A 22716-nucleotide genomic window follows, 5' to 3' on the forward strand; every position below is an offset into this window, starting at 1 on the left:
AGACCGATGAATTGCTCACTAACACAAAATCTAATGATTGCAACAAAACCAAATTTTGCACAGCCACATGAAATCGACAGACCAACTCTGATGATGTGTCTCATAATTTGGGACACCCGAATTAAAAAGTTGTTTCACAAACGATCATCATTTTCTTGTTACCTTTCTCTATTTTGTACGAGGGGGGAGACATGATGGTAGAACAGCCAGGTAATCAACAAGCGTGTGTTGTGAAGATGGGGTCATCTCAAAAGCCGTTATCTGGTTACTACTTGAGATGTTCAGTGGGAGTCAGTGTTGCCACTTTCAGAAGACGCTGTTGTCCGAATCGGTGTCGCTGTCATCAGAGTCTACCCTGACGATGACTGGCTTGATGGTGGCATGGTCCAATCCACTTTGTCTCCAATATTGTCTTTCTATTTCATTCTCAACTTTCTCAACACACCTTTGCCATGTTTCCTGCGTGATGGTGTCTATTGACTGTTGAACAATCGTCTGTACTTCTCGGAGTTTGAATGTTACATTTTGCCTGCCAACAGCCGATTTCATGATACCCCAAATGAGTTCTATTGGGTTTAAATTGCAATGATAGGATGGCAATTGCAAAACTGAATGACCATGTTCTGTAAGGTACTCATCAACCTTAAAGACAGGTGTGGTTTTATTTGACTTTATGATGTCATACAGAACAGGTTTGGGTGGTTTTTCTGAATACGATATTGCTTTGTTTTGCAACCATTCTATCATGTCCCCTTTCTTACTGTTAGATGTTGGGGCCTTTGCATTAGGTATTTGAACACCATGATATGGAGCGTTATCCATGATAATCAGACTTTTGGGGGCAGTGCTGGTACCAATTGATTTTGTGCCCATTCTAAGAAAACCATCCCATTCATTTCGGTATGATACTCTCGGTTGTCTTTAGATTTTGCCTTGAAGTCTAGGGAGCAGCCAGGTAGGAATCTGCGACTCTTGCAACCAGCATGGAGCACAATCAGTCGCTCTCCCTTGCCAAGTGATAATTTTCTGGCACAGGACTCTGAAGAGGAGCTAGCGAACCATTGTGTCCCTGTGGTATGGGAAGCATTTACCCATGTTTCGTCCAAATATACAGGCACGTTACCCTCTGTACGTTTCTTTTGAATTGTGCGTAAGTAATGGTTTCTTAGTCAAACAATATCAGGCCTCTCGCACAGTGCACGTCCATTTTCTGAGCCTACTTTTTTCTAACGGAAACCAAATTTGTGAAGCAACTTCCATAACTGATATTTTGAAATGACCAAGGAATGATTTGTCTCCATATGCTTTTTCAGAATACGCAGAGAGAGAAAGGTATTTTGTTTATATAGAGACTTAATGGCGTGTCTAACCAGCTGTTGTTGAAATGAATTGACTTTCTCACATCATGTGGGTTTTGAGACGGTCCCCTCAGTTGTGTCCATGCAGGTTGAATCGGTAGAGTTTTTCAAGATAGTTTTTAACTTCCCTTCCGTCATCCCAACAGCACATGCAGTTCTTAAATGATACTTAGCCAAAGCATATTGAGGCCTACCCCTTTTACCTTCGTTTTTAAAAAAATTAAATACTTTGCAAATAATTGACTTAGTATTGTGTAATAATCTAATTGTTTCAGGTACTGCAATCACAAATGTCTGTTTTGCTGAGCAAATCACATGTGTCAATTTCACATGTGCACCTTGCCCACCTGGCTATTCTACCAGCAAGTGACCCCCCTCGTACAAAATAGCGAAGGGTGACAAGAAAATGATGATCGTTTGTTAAACAACATTTTAATTCGGGTGTCCCAAATTATGAGACACATATTCAGAGTTGGTCTGTGGATTTCATGTGGCTGTGCAAAATTTGGTTTTGTTGCAATCATTAGATTTTGTGTTAGTGAGCAATTCATCGGTCTCAAATGGAATCAAACGGACTGTATCTACCATATACAAGGAAATTTTTGTGGTATCTAATTTTCGACTTCAGAAACGCAACCTCAAAAATATTATGTCCATGAATTTTTCCAAACTTCAAACCTTTTGGGTTAGATTTCCTATGGATAGTTTAGGCCCCCAAACCTTGAAATTTGAATAACCTCAAAAGCTCTAGGTGTTTCAAACCTCGACATTACAGTACCTTGAAAATTCACAGTATGTGATAGTCGAAAATGACCAATTGGATAGTCGGTGGACATTCTTCAATGGAGACCTTCTAAGAAGGTAATTTGTAGATGGTCTTCAATACTGACTACTCACCTACTGAGTAGTTTTGGGAAGATTATTACTCGCCTGTTGAAGGCACTGTTGAATATTTTTGGGCAATATTACACTAGTGTAATACTGCTTGATGTAGGACATCAAAATGGTTCAAAGTTGTGACGTCACAATACTAATGTTGCAATTTTATTAGACCTTGTTTGACTCGTGGAGAAGCTGACCGTCGTGACACTGTAGATAATTTTACCACAGTTTCTGCCAAATTATGTTGGCTTGTGATAAACAGAATATTAAACGTACTTTCACTCATTTGATACCAAACATAAAAATGTGATACCATTAATAAAAATGGTATCACACATAAGGTCATTTAGTATCCTCTATATCTTCAACAGCAATTGACCTGTTGAGTAGTTAGGGAACAATCTTCAACAGCAGTTGACCTATTGAGTAGTTAGGGCACATTCGTCAACAGCAGTTGACCTATTGAGTATTTAGGGAACAGTCTTCAACAGCAGTTGACCTACTGAGTAGTTAGGGAACAATCTTCAGCTGTATTAGGGGAACAGTCTTCAAATGCATTTGAAACTTTTTGGGGAGCCAGGAAACGATATTCAACAACATTTGATCTGTTTGGGTAAAGATAGTTCTTTTAGTGTTCAAGGACAACCACAGCCTTCTCAGAGATAGGTGGAAGGTGAAGTTACCAGTTTTTGTGTTCTTGATTGCAATGCATGTCCGATCCAGCTCTGATGGAATGATCTGGACTGGGTTACTGCTTGATCCTGACTTGAATGTCTCACATATTATAAGTTCAGATGTTTTGTGATATAAAACCTTGTTGACTCACTGTACTGCACAAAGAGACCCCAGGGTAGTTACCTCCCAGCATGGTTTACAGAGGTAAGACAATTGAAATCAGATCAGATAATGCTTGGTGTGCAACGGTCATCAATGCACTTCCTGATTCTGTGTGTCATTTTACACCTCAGTAGCTGTCAGAGCTTTGTCTGATCACACATCCAGCCATTTTGATTAGATTGGCCTTATTGCTTGAATACCAGATGAAGGATAAAGGAAAAAATATTAAAAACTATATAAACCCCACCCAGCCACCCTTTTTCTCTTCACTCATGATACAGCCAGACAAAACTCATTTGTTGAAGAAGACAGTAGTTAGGAATGGTAGATAGTTAATCAGAGGCTAAGCAGTACAGTGACCTCAGCTGAAGTACCTTGATGAAACTAATTATGTCTACACAGTAGGTAGCCGACGAATGTCCAGCAATATTGACCATTGAGCCTGGGAGCCTGGGTCTGTCTTAGACAGAAGAGCTGACAAGATACCTTTCTCAGGTTAATACAACTGCTAATGGTTACAGACAATGGACACCATGCAGAGATGTTTCATTTGTTATTGTGAAAAGGTGGCAAATGTTCATTTGGATTGACAGATTCAAGGTTTGATTCTTCAAAGGCATTTAGAAGTTGGTGTAGTAATACAGGACAAATCTTACGGATATGAACTTCTTGAATATATTTCTCTCAACTATGATGAGGTTTGAGAAAGCCCAAAAATGTCGTCAAAAATAAATTCAAGAAGTTGTTATCCATAAGATTTGTCCTGTATTAGATTCAAGGTTTCCTTGTCATATTCTTGAGATTGTGTCAATATTTTTGTTTTTGTTGGTGTCTTGCTTTCTTGATAAAATTCTTATTGTTTCAGTAACTTCATGTCAGAGTTTGTGGAATAAAGTCTTCAGCTGGAAGAAGACTTTGTGGGAAATGAAACTCTCTTCCCGAGTTCGTCGTTTGGAAAGTTTTTGAAATGACTTTATTATTGTAATTGATAATTAACTGTATTTAATCAAGACTTCGTTTGCTCACCATGCATGCAGAAGACCCAGGTTCGATTCCCCACATGGGTAAATTATCTGAAGCCCATTTCTAGTGTCCCAGCCATGATATTGCTGGAGTATTGCTAAATTTGCATAAAAACTAAATTTATTCATTCATGACTGATTTGGCAGGGGATGTATTTAGTTTTGGTGAAGATATGCCTCCAGTGTTTGCTGATCTGAAACCAGCTTATTGAACCATGTGGTCAGTCTTACAGGCCTCCATTGGTGGATCAAGAATCTTCATATTTCCATGGTGTTGATAACTGCTCATGATCTCAATCATGCCCAGGTCCTCATTTGATAAATTGACAGGTTACATTTCTTATTGCTGAGGGCAGTGAGAAGCAAATAAATATCACATTTCTTGAATATGACTATAGTTATTACATGGGGTAACATTTGAAATATTACATAATGTAAAAGAATTTAAATAGTTTGCTGATTGAGATATATCTCCCCGTGGTGATTCCTGGTCAGAACAGGTGTCCTGTATGTTTTGTCAGAGAGCTATCAAGGTCCCCAGTACCTCCATGCTTGCTGTAAGAGCAGAGTAGGTCACCAGTATCTCCATGCTTGCTGTAAGAGCAGAGAACATCCCCAGCACCTCCATGCTTGCTGTAAGAGCAGAGTAGGTCTCCAGCACCTCCATGCTTGCTGTAACAGTTAAGAGTCACTTAAGATCCCCAGTACTTGCATGCTTGCAGTAAGAGCAGAGAAGGCCCTCAGTTCTCCATGCTTGCTGTAAGAGCAGAGAAGGCCCTCAGTTCTCCATGCTTGCTGTAAGAGCAGAGAAGGCCCTCAGTTCTCCATGCTTGCTGTAAGAGCAGAGAAGGCCCTCAGTTCTCCATGCTTGCTGTAAGAGCAGAGAAGGCCCTCAGTTCTCCATGCTTGCTGTAAGAGCAGAGAAGGCCCTCAGTTCTCCATGCTTGCTGTAAGAGCAGAGAAGGCCCTCAGTTCTCCATGCTTGCTGTAAGAGCAGAGAAGGCCCTCAGTTCTCCATGCTTGCTGTAAGAGCAGAGAAGGCCCTCAGTTCTCCATGCTTGCTGTAAGAGCAGAGAAGGCCCTCAGTTCTCCATGCTTGATGTAAGAGCAGACAAGGCCCTCAGTTCTCCATGCTTGCTGTAAGAGCAGAGAAGGCCCTCAGTTCTCCATGCTTGCTGTAAGAGCAGAGAAGGCCCTCAGTTCTCCATGCTTGCTTGTAAGAGCAGAGAAGGCCCTCAGTTCTCCATGCTTGCTGTAAGAGCAGAGAAGGCCTTCAGTTCTCCATGCTTGCTGTAAGAGCAGAGAAGGCCCTCAGTTCTCCATGCTTGCAGTAAGAGCAGAGAAGGCCCTCAGTTCTCCATGCTTGCAGTAAGAGCAGAGAAGGCCCTCAGTTCTCCATGCTTGCAGTAAGAGCAGAGAAGGCCCTCAGTTCTCCATGCTTGCTGTAAGAGCAGAGAAGGTCCCCACTGACTTATAAGATGTGGATTGAATAGTCAGGTGTGGTGGATTGTATGTCATCACACCGCAATGATGTCGGTCTTTTACACCTGGCAAACCAGAGACTGGGAACATGAACTGTCTAGTATTAGAAAGAACATTCACTGTCAAGAGGATCAAGCAAATGTATTGTTGTTATTTACAGTTTTGTCAAATTGTACTTGTATATTGTACAACATTTGATCCTCTGCCTCATCAAACCAAAAGATATAAAGAAATTCTATTTGTTATTAGCTGTTGGCACTCTGCCTGAAAGGGATTAAGCTGATGATTGGGAGTCAGTGTACTGTGTCTGTATTAAACTGGCTCTTCATTTGGTTGCCATTAGTCTGCTCTTGTACTAATAGGCAGAGGCTGAATACCCATGTTTGCCTCCTGCGTAGTATCTCACAGATTTAGCGCCATAAACCTGGCATAAGTCTAGACATGTAAAAACAGCCAAGCACCTGAATGCATGTTAGTGTGTAAGTGCAGTAATCTTGGATGCATGTGAATCTTTTCAGCATCGAACTGTATAAGCACACATATACTCATGGAAACAAATATGGTTACACCTGAAAGTGTTCCTTTATTCTTTTCCAGAATTTCACCTGCAGTACCATACAATGCTTGTGAAGAAACTTGGAAAAGAATTGAGAGAAACACTTGTAGTTCATGTGTTCGTTTCCTTGAGTATGTTAAAATTTCAGCACGTATATTAAAATTGATTTCAGTTACTATTTTATAAACAGATAATTTCAGGCTGGTGCATTAATGATGTCCTGATTGTGTAGATCGATGCTCATGCCGTTGATCACCAGATTGTCATGTCCACAGTAAAGTATTTACAGATAACCACCATATACCTGTAATATTGTGGAGTGTGAGTTTAACAACAAAACAAACAAATATTAAAAACAAATTGACAGATATTTTGCTTGTACTCAAGTCGCATTGATTATTACTTCCTCTAATATCGCTTTGCGTGTTCCAGATTTGAATTTCATAAACTGTGGTGTTAAAAAAGTTCACTTGCAATATTCTGATGTCAGTTGTTGAATTTTCAACTGAATTAATGATAACATAGAGTCAGATGGTAGCATTTTTACATAGTTCACACCAGGCAGTAACTGGATGTATATTCAGAGGCAAAAGTGTAATGTATATTTAGAGCCATTGTTCTGACTATGCCATGCTATGGTATACCTACCTGCAGCTGACATTTAGTAAGTTGTTTTACAGCGAGACTGTTCAACCGTCTTAAACACATCTATATATAGAGCCCTGGCAGATGAGATGTTATTTTCAGCAGCGTCAGTTTCAAGAAGCAGCCGCTCACTCAAGTGAAGCTGTTTTATGAGTAGAGCTCACAGGTGACCTACTTGTAAATGTCAACTTTCAAATGTAGTGCTGCGTATATTGACATGTGTGTATTATGACATTTTTATTGCCGTCTTCATTTTTTCGCCTGGCTTCTGGACCAAGTTGGAAGAATCTGGGCATGTTTGTTACTTGTTGTTCATCTCAGATCAGCAGGTTGGTACAGTGTGTTTGTCAACATGAGTTTATATTTACCATTTGCAAAATACAACAACAGTTTGAAGGCATATCTGTCAAACACTGTCTGTGTATAATTAGCTTTAATTTACAATATTTATGTTCATTTTTGACACATAATGTTGAATTCAAAAAGGTATAAGTTAAATTAAGGAATTAGAAATGAGATATCATTTATGATTTTGAAATAATTGTTAGGAAATTGATTTGTAAACAAACTATTCCTTAACATTTTTGTGCCACTTTTTTGACTGATGAGTGAATATATCATGCACATGTTTTATTGGTTCACAGACATCAGTGAGGTCATATACTATGACATATTTGATAGGACTGTTTTCCTATTTAACAATTCTAAATACTTCTCAATATATGTGGACCCGTGAAGGTCCCGGGGTAGAATAGGCCTTCAGCAACCCATGCTTCCCATTAAAGGTGACTATGCATGTCGTAAGAGGCGACTAACAGGATCAGGTGGTCAGACTCACTGACTTGGTTGACACATGTCATTGGTTTCCAATTGCGCAGATTGATGCTCATGCTGTTGATCACTGGATTATCGGGTCCAGACTCAATTATTTACCGACCGCCACCATATAGCTGGAATATTGCTGAGTGCGGCGTAAACTCACTCTTTCACAATATATGAGATGCTTTCATGCTAATTCTGAACAACCAAGTCAGCAGCACTGAGCCACTTGAGTCACATCTTCTGTCAAACCCATGGTTACAGCTGATCTTCTGTAACCCATGCTTGTCATGGTACACAATGTGACGTAAAACTAAACTTACTCACTCACATCTTATGACAAGCATGACTCATGACTGATGGCAAAATTTGTACATAAACGAAAGCTGACTGTGACAGGCATAGCATAGCATAGCATGGCATAGCATAGCATGGCATAGCATAGCATAGCATGTTTTAAGTGAGTCTGCACTTTTGGTGGATAGTATACGATGCATGGACTGAGATCAAATCAGTTTTCTGCATCTGCTGTTCTGTACCTCAAGTGGATTGGATGGTCGGATGCAGAATGCGTGTCTGATTGCCTGAGATATGCTCATTATGTCAATATCTGATTAACGTGACTGATTATTTACTAGCTGCTGTGATAAAGCTTGACCATTGCTGACTGATGCAAAAAACTGCACGATGAATGGGGTTTGAGGTGAGAAAAGGTCACAGTTATTCATGGTTAGAAGATGGGTGGTGGGGTGGCCTAGTGGTTAAATTGTTTGCTCGTCACACACTTAAGATTCTGCACATGGGTAAATTGTGTGAAGCCCATTCTGGTGTCCCCGCTATAATGTTGCTGGAATATTGCTGCAACCGGTGTAAACTTATGCTCACTCACTGTTAAAATAGTCACCCCCTGCAACTTTGTTTGTCTTAGCAGAGAATATATGGACGTAGTGGTCACTTTCGAGAATAGTGTTTTTGTGCACCAATGGTGTTGATTGTTTCTTATACCATCAATCACTGCATTGTCTGGTGCAGATTTGATTATATAGAGGCCCCCAAGTAATATTGATGGAATATTGAGTGCAGTGAAAACTTCAAACAACACACCTACCCTTTGCAATGCAGGTCATTCTTTTCCCTCTCAATGACCAACTGATTTCTTGCGGTCAATAGGTACACCCGTCATTATAGCCACTCTTGTCGTATACAAGCAGTAATTGGCGCTCATGTGGCTAAACGTCCCCAGGCAGTCTCATGTGTCATATTCCTTGCACATCATGCTCGTGTGTTTGATCGACATAATCGTCAAAAATGTGTAATATTGAAATCTGAAGGAAGTTGTATATTATGAGAACCACCACATGGGGTTGGATCAAAATGGTAGTCCCCTGGAGTGGCGGCAATACGGAAACATGTAACAATGGCGATCAATACTGCTATTGATTATTGACAGTCTACGACCAAATGATTCATCCTGTAGCCAAGTGGCTGATGTAGGTGCATGAATCGCAGACAGCATCTTGAACGCTTTAAGGCAGACGTACAAGGAATTGATAACTGCATATGCTTTATGGAATTACCACCTTTACTGGAGGCAGAGTGTGCTGGAAATTTGGAGCACGTCTTGCAGGTACCTGGAGTGGGGGTGTAACATTGTGGGCTGTCTGTAACTGAAGTGTTTGACGGGATGTCATGGCGAGGTATGTATGGCGAGTTATACAGTTGTGGATAATGTGCCCTCTGCAAAGGTCTATTTGTCAGTCTGTTTCACAGCTTTAACTTTGAAAGAGATAAACTCGTGATGTGAGTCATTGTGTGAGGTGCAACGAGTCTGTTCTTCTTTTGTTGTCGTTTCTTTTCAGGCTTTGCATGAAAGATTTTAGGGCAGGATGATGTGAAAGATCAATGCAGAGAATCATAAGTTCTGATCTTGATTATCAGCAGATTCAGTTTCGCGTAAAAGGCATGAGGCAGAATAAGATTAGTGATGAAAATCGGTGATGACATAATGTGTATGACATCAGGTATGCCTCATAATGCAGATTTTTAGATGTAGTGGTGCAAACATACGCTCAGAAAGGACATTGTTCTTTTAAGTTAGAGCTGTGAGGTAGCCTAGTGGTTAAAGTGTTTGCACCTGGCGTTGACGACCTGAGTTTTATCCCAACATGGGTTCAATGTGTGACGCCTGTTTCTGGTGTCCTCCTGCCATGATATTGCTGGAATATTGCTAAAATCAGCATAAAACTAAACTCACACACTCCTCAAGCTTTGTTTTTTCATCTATATGAGAAGAAGAACACTGACATTATGAAGACAGAGTTTGACCACTGTATTCATGAAATTGCCTGATACAAAATTGTTTTCATGAAACCTCTGGGAGATAATTACCCAGATTGACCTCCTTGCAGCCATGGCTGGGTTATTGCCTTGTTCATTCTTCAGTTAGTGATGGATGACATTCAGGCGACACTGCCAGCCACTGGTCAACCTGGTCTTTGTTACTTTGTTACCATAGTCATCTTATTGTGTTGCCATATATAGGTGTCATTGTTATTGTCTTGAATATAGTGTTACCACAGCCATCTTGTTGGTTGGCATATATAGGTTACATTTTGTTACAGTGTTACCATAGTCATCTTGTTGGTTGTCAGAAATGGTGACATTGTTATCGTCTTTCTTACCTTGTTACCCTAGTAATACCTTCTTATTGTGTTGGTTGTCATGTATTTGTTACATTGTTATTGTCTTGGATACAGTGTTAAAACAGCCATCTTGTTGGTTGTCATATATAGGTTACATTTTGTTACAGTGTTAGCATAGTCATCTTGTTGGTTGTCAGAAATGGTGACATTGTTATTGTCTTCGGTACCTTGTTACCATAGTCATACCATCTTATTGTGTTGGTTATCATATATAGGTTACATTGTTAGTGTCTTGGATACAATGTTACCACAGCCATCTTGTTGGTTGTCATATATATAGGTTACCTTTTTCTTATCTTGAATACAGTGTTACGATAACCATCTTGTTGTGTTACGTTGTTATCTAGCTTACCTTTCTGGGTAATCCTGTTATTTTTGGCATACTTACCTCGGTAACCTTGTTAACTTATTTTGGTAACCTTGTTAACTTGGCTGTCTTGTTGTCTTGGTTACCTTGTCTCGTTTGCCTTGTCTTCTTGGTTGCTTTCTTATCAGGTCGGAGTGATTCAAAGTTATTCTTGGTGTTAGTTACCATGTTGTCCTGGTTATTTTGTTAACCTGGTTACCATGCTATCTTAACTACCTTGTTGCCTTAGTTACCATGCTGTCCTAGTTCTGACTATTGCTGACCAGTTGCATTTCAGGTTAGAACAGGACCTTCGTTTAATGTTAATGTTTTGAAATGTAACTAAACGTTCATACCATCACTCGCTGAATTAATTACTGGCTGCTGTCACATCAATGAAATCATGTTGTTTGAAGCATTAAACAGTGAAGATCCAGGTCTTCAGAAACAAGTGACAAGTGTATTAGTATTTGGGGCCCAAAGTGCTAGGACATAAATAATTGCACATGGTGCTCATACTGGTGTAGTGTTCATTTACAATGATATCAAATTGGCAAGTTACTTTTCAAAAACATAGACAGAAATTTAACGAGTTTTGCGTCAGTAGATGCTAATAATTGATACCTTTGGAAGCTGTCAGGTTATAATAATATTCAGGTTACCACATACCAGTGTATGTATCGATGGATGATGATAGTTGATATATTTTGGAAGCACAGGTTTACAGTCAACATACATATTGCGTTGATGATCAGTTCAGTTATCACAAAACCATGCATGTTGTGAGAGGCGATAAACAGGTTTGAATGGTCAGGCTCACTGATATGTCATCACATTCCAATTGCATGGATCGATGTTAGTGCTGTTGACCACTGGATTGTCTGGTCCAGACTCGATTTTTTGCAGACCGCCAACATATAACTGCTGGAATATTGCCGAGTTCTATGTTACACAACACCAAACCAAATGTAACAAAACAGAAGCCTCCTCCCTTCTATCTGTTCTTCCTCTACTTCTATCCCCACTTTCTCCCTAGTCCCCCCTTTTTGTCCTGTCTCTTTCCCCCTCCAATCCACCCCTCTACTCAATCCCTCTTTTTGCCATCTCTCTCTCATCTCTGTTTCTGAAGCCTACCTAGGAAGCTTCTTTGAGTGATGACTCTGGTTCAGCGCCACTAATTATTCCATGGTATCAATATGGGGATGTCACCTGCTCTGAGAGGATCACAATTTATGCCCAGAATTAATAGTCCCTTTGGTGTCTGCATGCAAGGCCACACAGCTGGATCTCGTGTCAGTGTAGTTGTTTGTGGACTGGGAAAGTCAACACTTGGACAATCAGCAGCAATAATCCTCTCAACTTAATGAACTGATGTAATTATTTTCACTGATGAAGTTTGTTACCACCTTTCCTTCAGACTTCAATCCAGCATTGTGGCAAGGTTTGGATTATTACAGTGTCGTCACTGACTATGTAACCAGATGAGGCGCCAGTTGATGATGCTTATTAGACAATGCTGCAGTTGATTATGTTCATCAGATAAGGAAGAAAAGGGTAGCCAAGTCGTCTCAGATGTCACAGTATGGTGTACAGATTTGTGTCCCTTGGATAAGCCTGAGGCATCTGATCATGAGTTTGAATCAGTCGACCCAATTTCAGTTTCATGTTTTTTTCAGTGCCATACCCATGGGTGCGCTCAGTGTACAAAAAAAGTCATTAACCCACTAGCCTGTGGCCAGTAAATATCCAGTTGGGTCAGTAAATCTCCACAGTCACTTTAGAATCTAACTTGTAAAGTTATAGTACACTTTTAAATTATGCAAGAATATGGCCTTATTAAAATGATTATCATATTAGCATCTTGATGATAAAACCTGTGTCTACATTCAATTTTCAGGCTAGTGAGGACTTTCTCAGCTAGTAACTTTCAGGCATAGCTTGCCAGAGGGGCTTGCAAATCTGGAAACCATTTTGCACACTGGTTGCAGGTTTTGCAACAAGAAAATGTCAGACTTGCTTCCCTTCCTTGAAACTGGATTAAGGCGGTCTTAACCTAACTCACTCTCATTGTTATTAATGAGCAGGACATAGATTTTCTGAGCTCTCTTAGTGCTAAGGTAACGTAAGTTAATGTCAATGTATGGCACTTACGACCGTCTAATACTGAGAGAGCTTAGAAAATCTAGGCCTTGGACTATTACTTGTACTGCTATAGCAGATCCAGTCTAGTTAAAATGCTCGATATCTCCTTTATCAGTTGCCTTTGTCCAGATGTGCCTGAGTTCACCCAATAGTGAGTGGGTACCTGGTAGTAGTCTTGGGTTTTGCACTGTGCAGAGAGATGGGAATGAAAATAGAATGCACACTTATCACTTTTGGTCATGCTCCATGTAGTGGATTGGTCCCATTATAAATTTGCTTATTATTTCTTGCTAGATTGTCTGTCTGTGGTTGTGAGGACATAGAAGTTTTTGTGTCCAAATGAACTGACAGTGGAATGTCAAGGACATTTTATTTCTTAGCCTTATGGGTCATCAGCCTTGCCCTTACCCAAGGAGTGTCCATACCCAAGGACTGCCCATACCCAAGGAGCATCCATACCCAAGTAGTGTCCATACCCATGGGAGTGTCCATACCCATGGAGCGCCCATACCCAAGGAGCGTCCATACCCATGGAGAGTCCATACCCAAGGAGCGTCCATACCCAAGGAGCGTCCATATCCAAGGAGCGTCCATACCCATGGAGAGTCCATACCCATGGAGTGTCCGTACCCAAGGAGTGCCCGTACCCAAGGAGCGCCCGTACCCAAGGAGCGCCCATACCCAAGGAGTGCCCATACCCATGGAGCGTCCATACCCAAGGAGCGTCCATACCCAAGGAGTGTCCATACCCATGGAGCGTCCATATCCAAGGAGCGTCCATACCCAAGGAGCGTCATACCCATGGAGAGTCCATACCCAAGGAGCGTCCATACCCATGGAGAGTCCATACCCAAGGAGCGTCCATACCCAAGGAGAGTCCATACCCAAGGACTGTCCATACCCATGGAGAGTCCATACCCAAGTAGCGTCCATACCCAAGGAGCGTCCATACCCAAGGAGCGTCCATACCCATGGAGCGTCCATACCCAAGGAGCGTCCATACCCAAGGAGCGTCCATACCCATGGAGAGTCCATACTCAAGGAGTGTCCATACCCAAGGAGTGTCCATACCCAAGGAGCGTCCATACCCATGGAGCGTCCATACCCATGGAGTGTCCATACCCAAGGAGTGTCCATACCCATGGAGAGTCCATACCCAAGGAGCGTCCATACCCATGGAGTGCACATACCCATGGAGTGCCCATACCCAAGGAGTGTCCATACCCAAGGAGAGTCCATACCCAAGGAGTGTCCATACCCATGGAGTGCCCATAGCAGAGTGTCCATACCCATGGAGCGTCCATACCCAAGGAGAGTCCATACCCATGGAGTGCCCATACCCGAGTGTCCATACCCATGGAGTGCCCATACCCAAGGAGTGTCCATACCCAAGGAGTGTCCATACCCAAGTCCTATTCCAAGTCAAACATCAGTGACAACAGTTTGATTATGAACAATTATATCATTGGCTTCTTTCCTTGCCTGTAACAGCACAATGCCAAAATTAAGGTTCACATCAGTGTTCTTGCAGATTTTAAAGGAAGATAAAATGTCTTGACACACAAATAATTCCATGGGACCAATACAGGGTTACATGTGAGGGATGTTCAGAGTCTAGGACAAAAACAACCAACTGTTCATTACAACATTAAAATGGTATATATCTCACTGAACATGCAAGATTGAGAACTGACCAGTTAAATCATGCAACTCTTAAAAGACATCACTGAACCGACCAATGAAACTGGGAAGAATATTGTGCAAAAACTGAAACACCTCTCTCCTGGTTCCTTAAATGTACAAGAAGAAACATATGTACATATTGATATGTTAATTGAAAACTCTTTATACATATAGATCATAATTGGTTTTCTAAGTTCCTAATGTCTAAAAATATTGTTTAAACACTGGCATGAAGGTGCCGGCTCATTGTCATTTATGAAACATCCATACTTCCACATCTATGCCAACATAAGTGAATTTACAATTCCATCTAAATGTAAATTTCCAGTTTAGATTGATCTGTGAATGACATGTTTGTTGTATGCTGCTCAATGTGTAGGGAACGCACAGAGAAGAGATCCAGGTCATGTGATTCATTGATCTATTTCAGCTCAGTAAATTTCCACTACGATGTCAGGGTTGCATCATCACTGTGCAAGAATATCTTCGCATATTACACTGTCAGTGAGGATGAAGATGTAAACATGGTTTTTTCGGTGAAATAGGGGAAGAACTGGTTGTATGCATTACTGAAGATTTACATTTATGTATTAGGAAAGATGAATTTTAATTATTTTTATAAATTAGGCCAGACCAATTTTAGTTCTTGGTTTACAGATGTTTGTCCTCAGAAAACCTAAAGGCAGGAGGGAAGGAAAAAGAAAAATTCACTAGTACAAAAAATATTCTTTGGAAATATTAAAATTATTTTTCAATTTGCAATTTATTGAGTGTAAAATGTGATCTAAAATCATTTTTTTGTGTAAGTTTTGGGTCAATAAAACAATTAGAATTTTATTTTTTGAGTGGGAAAATCAATATTTATTTTTTCTTTCTCATGAAAAAATACAAGTGGATCCATAAAAACAAAAAATAAAATTGGCCTGGTCTTTTTATTTTTAGACATGTTAAAAGATGTTTTTATTGTATGTCTACTAGGAGTTAAAATGTGTTTTTTATAAGCATATTTTACTTTGTGTTATTGATTTTGGATATTTTTGACATGAATGATTTAACTAATCTCATATACCATCAGAAGACTAATATTGTTCAATAACCTCTTGCCTTGATTTTCAGCTAGGATGGTTTAACACAAGAACCAAAAGTGTATTGTTTTTATCAAAGATGCACCTACGTTTAAAACAAAATGAAAATCTGTTTCTCTGTTAAGAGTTTTGTCTCATGTCTTTGTATGTAGTCAGATGTGTAATGCTCTGCATTGTACTGGAAAGATACCATGCAGACTTAGATAAAGAACCAACACCCACTCATGCCCTCTGCAAACTTAGATTATTGAATTTTTTTGTTGTAGGAAACATATACTTTCTTTGGTGTATTTTATTACAATTTTAGTGATAACGCATGAAATGTAAATATTTCATCTTTGCGTAGGAAAGAAATTTGATAGGGAAAATTAATGCCTCGTACCTTTAAAATGGCTATCAGCACCACTGCTTTTCTCTTCATTGTACAGCTGGTATTTCCACTGTAATATTCACATGATAATAACCTTGGATATTTTGGAACTTGGAAAGATGTAATTTCCATCTGTATAAATATTGCGCAGAATCTTGTAATTGTCAACTTGTACCTGACAGCCAGAGATTAAGAACAGCATAATTTTGTTGTAAGAAGTTTGGCAACTGAATCTTGTTTTGTTCACCTGCAGTGAATGTTTTGTGTCAGACCGAATTATTCTGTTCTCATCACTGATGATCAGCTGACCGATGCTTGGGAGCTGATAGGTCACTTTAAGAGCATCTCCAGTTGGTATTATTTTGTCAGATCTATTTCTTATAATGTCAGATTCCTTGTAAACAGCTCTGCTGCTATTTTGGCTGTGGCACTCTCCGAGAAACACAGTGATAATGCTCTTTGGCCATCTTTATCAGTGATGGTGTGGAAGAGACGGATCATTTTGGCGAGTGTTAAATCATTGATATTATCATCCATAGTTCAATTAGTACCACTGGCTGACATTAGATTTCTTTATGCTATCTCATTATCCAAGTTGTGTAATGAGTCAGATTGACCTTTGATGCCTTGTTTTGATAATAGCTGGTACTAAGGTATGTATCTCTTGGGAAGGAGAGGTGTCGTTAAGTTGTGGGAATGTGTCAGAGTGTCTGACTTCCTCACATTTTGTTGTCAGAGTTAATTGTTGTTGTATGAAAAATATGAATTTGTCAAGAATCATGGCATTTGCAAAGCTTTTATTTAAAAATTAATTAATGCCTAATTTTGAATTGCTAAGTTTAGTGATTCTTTGAAGAAATTAGAAAATTATGTAATATTGTAGGATATGTTTGAAATGATTTATTTACTGCTTTTGAGGTGATACTGAACTTAAAAATATCTCTCTGATCAAAGGGAGAAAAGATATTTAATTTTTTTGGTATTTTTCCTTTTTGAAATGTTAAGGGTTTTGATCTTTCAGAAAAGCTTTCAAATGATATAGGAAAGTAGGAAATGATAACAATTTGAGATAAGGCTTGAACTTAGTCATGAATCATGCAAAGCTACGGAAGTTATCTTTCAGAGTAGGCCTACATGATAGCAGATTAACACACCCACTCGCTCTGATACAGCTCTGTCCATCCGTTCGTCAACTCGCCACACTGGTGTCTTTCTGTTTGATCATTGACAATGCATCGATAACATGACAAGTTTCCTCTGTTATGACAATGAATCCGATAATTGTCCTACACATGGTGGCAGCAGTTCCATATTTACTCAATAATGTGCACATAGAGGATTGAAGATGGTGGGAATTTTATCAGGTTTTTGATGCGTGATTTAATATCCTTTTTCTATTTTGGTCTGAGATGGACTCTAAATGTAATGAAGCCCTTTTTAGATTGGTTTATTTATATTTTTACATATTCATTAATGCTTATAATTTTAGATGGGTAGCCTTGTGGTTTAAGAGTTCACTGATCAAAGTGAAGACATAGGTAAGACTCCCCACATGGGCACCATGTGTGAAGCCCATATATCTGGTGTTCCCTGTCGTGATATTGCTGGAATATTGTTGCAAGCAACAGAAAAGCAAACTCACTCACTTGTTTTAAGGATGTTTCGATAGTCCCAGTTACACATCACTGAGGTCATGGACATTTAAAGCGCATCAGACCTAAGGTTAAAATGTTGGGGCTATGATTATCGGACTGACCCACCCTTGAATTCTGGTGCTGTCCCTATTTGTTTTAATCAGTATGAATAAAATAAACTTTCAGATACCAATATATTTTTCTGGCACGAATGGACATCAAGAATTGCCCCAAGACCCACTGAATAATCAATTACATATTGGCAATTGTGTTATTTGTTTGTACCTTAATTCTAAAAGAAATGTGACCTGATAAGATCCAGGGTAGAGTAGGCCTTCAGTAACCCAGGCTTGTCATAAAAGGTGACTACGCTTTGTCACAAGAGGCGACCAATGGGATCAGGTGGTCAGGCTCGCTGACATGGTTGACATGTCATCGGTTCCCATTTGTGCAGATCGATGCTTGTGCTGTTGATCATTGGATTGTCTGGTTCAGACTTGATTATTTACAGACTGCTACGATATAGATGGAATATTGCTGAGTGTTGCGTAAAACTAAACTTACTCACTTACTCACTAAAACAAATGTAAAAAAAATAATCCTACCTACCTGGCGTAAATTTCAAAGAGATGTAATCAGAACCACAACATTTTTTTTGTTTGGCTGTTTAGCATCTGTACATAGATACAGAAGACAGACAACAGTAAAGCCAGTTAGTTTTAACATGTCGCAGGAGGTATATTTTAGTCCTGATTTGAACTCCGATATTGTAGTGCACTCTTGAGGTTAAATGGGAGAGTTCCACAATGAAGCAGCTGCTTGAGAAACGAGTCAAGCACCAAAAGTGAGTAGTGTGAAACATTTCTTGAAATGATTATGATGGCATTATAATTATATAGTTAAAGATCTGTCCAAGACAGGTTTTTCTTCCATGTTTTTGTTGGCAGCTTAAACTGAATGTAAATGTGACCAAATCATAATCAGTTACAGATATGTTTGTATGCAGTTTGATGTAAATATAGTATTCATCTGTCTGTACATCTGTATGTACAAAGTGGAATAAGTAAAGAACGGTTGACTAGATTCTTTTCAAATTTGGTACCTAGGTTCATCACAGTATGAGATAGGTGCTTGTCAGTTTTGGTGACTTTGACCTTCATTTCAAGGTCACCAGGGGACTTTAATGTTTTACCCTTGTCAGCGAGATATCTCAAATACCGGTTGCTGGAATTTTTTTTTCATATTTGACACCAAGCTTAATCTAGGGACTGTCTAAGCAAACTTAGTCTCAGTGTTATTCATTACACTCCACCACCGAGTCCTATGACCGTCCAGTGAAACTCGAGATGGTTAAATAGAATTAACCAATCCGACAACTTCTACTACTTGAAGGGACTTACAAAATATTTAGGTCACTGACAGATGTCTCCACACACCAAAATCCTTATTATAACCAGGGAGCCTATATAGATGGGGGAGAAGAAACTCCTTGAAAAGCCGCTGAACATATGTCTCAGGTCGTTACGTAACCAGTGTAGCCAATATGGTGGCAGCGTAGTATTTAAGATTGAGTCTGGTTTATTTTCAACAGCTGATTAAGTTCGCTGAGAATTGTAACAACTGAAATCCTACATATAGAAGATAGGTTAACTATTTTGTCACTTCAGTTTAAGTCAAATAATTGGTATCAGTGTCTGTATTAGGACAGTAGATTTGTAGTAAAGTTTCAAGTCAGTAAGTTATAGCTCACTGGCTTCTATTCTCGATTCATCGTGAAGATAGACTAAACTGTGCTGATGAAAACTTCTTTTACACATGCGTTTCATTTTTAGAAGGAGAACATACCTTTAGTTGAAAGGTATTATGACTTAAAAAATTCTTAGAGTGTAGTTGAGGTGTGTGAAAAATATGACATATCACCGATCTGTTCTGATCTGCCATTAAAATGCTATACGCCGTTGTTTGAGTAATTCTTGTTGCTTCCTCAAAAACATCTTTCACACACACCTTTAATTCATATGAGGGAAATATGCTATGAGGTGAAATTTGTTTGCAAGTAATAGTGATAGTTTCATAATCTAAAAAGGAGTTATTATTTCAAAATCATCTTCCACATACACCTTTAATTCTTATGAAGGGAATATACAATCAGGTGAAATGTGATTGCAAGTAATAGTGATAGTTTCATAATCTAAAACAAAATGTTAGGGTGCATTTGAGGTGTGTGAAAAATATGACATATCGCCAATCTGATCCGATTCGCCATTGATGCTTAAGGGTTATAGTTCCACAACTTCTTTCTTTCTTGTTGAACTTATTATTTGATAAAACTGGAAAGGTGTTTTAGAACGCTTTGTGACAGTTTTACACTTTATTTTTTAGGGCAATGTGACAGTGTCAGTTAACATTTTATTAATGTTCATTCCATTACCGATGTGCAATAAGATATTTTAATTATTTATTAATGTAAACAAAAATGTATCAAAGAAGATTTTTTAAAAGGACAGCTGATGTTAACGTGTTCTCGCGATACTTTTGCGTTCTTTAACATGTTTGAGAGGGAAGGTCGCAGTGTATCATTTATTCTTTCATTCATTCACATATGGACTTCTTCCTTTTATTCTTTTTCTTTATTTCTTTCATTCATTCACATAAATCTTGCTCTTAATTCTTACTATAATTCATTCATTGTAAAATTCTGACTGATACAATAAACTGGCTGAAGTTACAGCTGAAGTAGCACTGGTAATGAGCCACGTCACTATGTGCGTTGGAGCATGATGATGCACAAGTTAATTAGTACAAATGGTAAAGAAAGCAAGCGAGTGACCTTTCCCTGTTGTAGAGTACCCCTGTTATAACACAGTTATACTGCAGTATAAACGATTTTGGGTTTCTGTTGATATGGTTACCATTAGCTAATATTTCTGCAAGATGACATCCTTGAATATTGCCAAAACCAATATTAGTTTACTTACCATTGTCATGGTTGTAACGTGTGCCGTATACATCACCTGGAAGCGATCGTAAGCTAAATAGCTTAAAAATTTCAAAAGGTTTGTGCGAACGTCCACTTTCGCGATTTGGTAAGCTGTGTTCTGATTGGTCAGTCTTAAAGGTTACCTGACACGACCTTCCATGAGGTTTTGCTAGACTGAGTAGTGGAGTGTAACGAAAAGAACAGAGGCTGAGTTTACTTAGACTGAATCAAGGGATGGCATAGGGCCCAGTTGATTTTGGTGACCTTCACATCATTTTCAAGGTCACACCGACACTTTGAAGGTGTCAGCATGTTCATCTACATGGTTAGCTTGTCCATAAGATATCTCAAGAACCAGTCATTCGATCTTCTTCATGTTTCACACCAAGCTTCATCTAAAGATGTTGTAGGGCCCATTTGATTTTGGTGACCTTCACATCATTTTCAAGGTCACTACGGCCCTTTGAATGTTTCAGCACAAACTACGATTTGATCATTTGCTATGGGGCATTATATCACCTTAGTGGCAATGCTTGTTATAAAGGGACATGTTTGAAAGCAGGTATGCTGAGTAATATCGCTTGGAAGATTAACTGTGGGCATGGACAGGCCAGTTGTTGATGCATTACAGTTGCATCTCTTCTCTATGCCTAGATCCACTGATCATGGTTTTTGTCTCATTAAGATCTAGGGTTGTAGCACCATAAACCTCCTTGTAGGATTGAAAACATTTGAGATGAGAAGCATAGGAATCAAATCTGTGTAAAAGTAGCTCACTCACTCACACAAAGTCCAAAAGCTGTGTTGGAGATGTTTGTCATGGTACCCAACTGATGGATGCTCAAGACATCTACCTCGACTCTACACCATACAACAGGCATCAGCATCTTTATAATTAGATCTTGTCAATCTGTAAAATGCCTTTCAGTGTGAACATCTGACATACCTTCCATGTTCTTTGCACATGATAGGTTTCAAAGGTGACTGCACATTGAATTTGTTGCCACCTCTTTTAAAAAATGTGATCTCAACATATGAAATCACACCATGAAGGCACATGAATGTGCTGAAGTACATTCGTTTGACTACAGATGCCAGAAATGTCAAGAAATACCTACAATATTATGGTGCAGATTTCATGATATTCCATTCAGAGTTCCTTGATCGTTTGATTTTTAGATACATTATTCAGAAATGCTGAATGCTTTGCACTTTTAACTTGAGAATTTTGACTTGCCATTGATTGGCTGTCGAAAATGTCTACCGGACACATCAGCCTAATGCAACGGCTTTTGGAGAGTTATCACATTAGTACAGTAATATGCTGAAATATTGACTCACATCTCAGTTGGTTCTGGTATTTGTTGTATTATGTACTTTCTCAGATTTAGTATTGTTAACTTACACTTTGTGGACATTTCCATTTAAACAACATGAAACCTACTGAGAAATACTTCCATTGAAAACTCTGTGAAACATTATACAACCATTGATTATGTAATCTGGGGGACTTTAGACATGACTGTTTACATTTATTGATTTCAGCATTTCCATAGCAACAAGATTATTGTTCTGATACGGAATAGCTTTGTTTCTGACATCTTACTATAAAATATTATGATCTAGCTCAGTGGGAGTGAAGAATGGACTTATCATAAATGGTTGTTTTAGATCAAAGTCTTCCAGAATATTGAGGACATCTTGATTTGCAGATTCTGTCTATCAGTTACTCTGTGTAATGTGTAAAACCTAATTTTAGTGTTACCTCATGTTGCTAAAAGCTGCATAAAACCAAAACTCACTCATGCATTTTAACTCATTGCTAGATGAAAGCTAGGGTGGCCATGCGGTACATGCTGTTTGATCCCATCAGTGTGCCGTATACTTAGAGTCATGGGTTCTAGTTCCAAGTTACCATGATCATGTTTCTTAGTTTGTGAAAACCTTATCTGTGCCTGTGGTGAGACATACCGTACCACTTGAGCTATTCACCCCAAAATAAGCTAGGACTATGTCATATTGGTAAATTTTGTCCTCATCACCAATATCCCAGGAATTCCTGATGCAAAACAACCTATGTTTGAGATATTTATGAGACAATGCCTGTCTTCTTGAAAAAAATACACCATTGTTTCATGCATTTTTATAAAAAAAAAAATGTGTTAGGCTCATA

General features: G+C 39.1%; 2 protein-coding genes across 4 annotated transcripts in view; both read left to right on the top strand.

The window, feature by feature from the left end:
* Nucleotides 1–22716, top strand: part of LOC137284682 (G protein-activated inward rectifier potassium channel 3-like) — a 237058-nt gene that overhangs the window by 106259 nt on the left and 108083 nt on the right. Inside the window, exon 1 of one of the 3 annotated variants that reach the window (XM_067816592.1) lies at nt 6960–7111. The exons of 1 other annotated variant lie outside the window; for it this stretch is intronic. The gene's annotated coding sequence lies outside the window, so the exon portion shown is untranslated. Of the gene's footprint in view, nt 1–6959; nt 7112–8791; nt 9299–22716 lie in introns of those variants that run through there. One more of the 3 variants, XM_067816593.1, reaches the window with a different exon arrangement.
* LOC137283895 (uncharacterized) lies at nt 13176–14066 on the top strand. The gene has a single exon (XM_067815570.1). It carries the CDS (start codon nt 13176–13178, stop codon nt 14064–14066), a length of 891 nt encoding a protein of 296 aa, XP_067671671.1.

The sequence above is a fragment of the Haliotis asinina genome, chromosome 5 (assembly GCF_037392515.1).
Source record: "Haliotis asinina isolate JCU_RB_2024 chromosome 5, JCU_Hal_asi_v2, whole genome shotgun sequence".
NCBI classification, from domain to species: Eukaryota; Metazoa; Mollusca; class Gastropoda; order Lepetellida; family Haliotidae; genus Haliotis; species Haliotis asinina.

Excerpts from the sequence above, each read along its gene's own strand:
- LOC137283895 (XM_067815570.1), top strand. The coding sequence starts at position 13,176 with ATGGGTCATCAGCCTTGCCCTTACCCAAGGAGTGTCCATACCCAAGGA.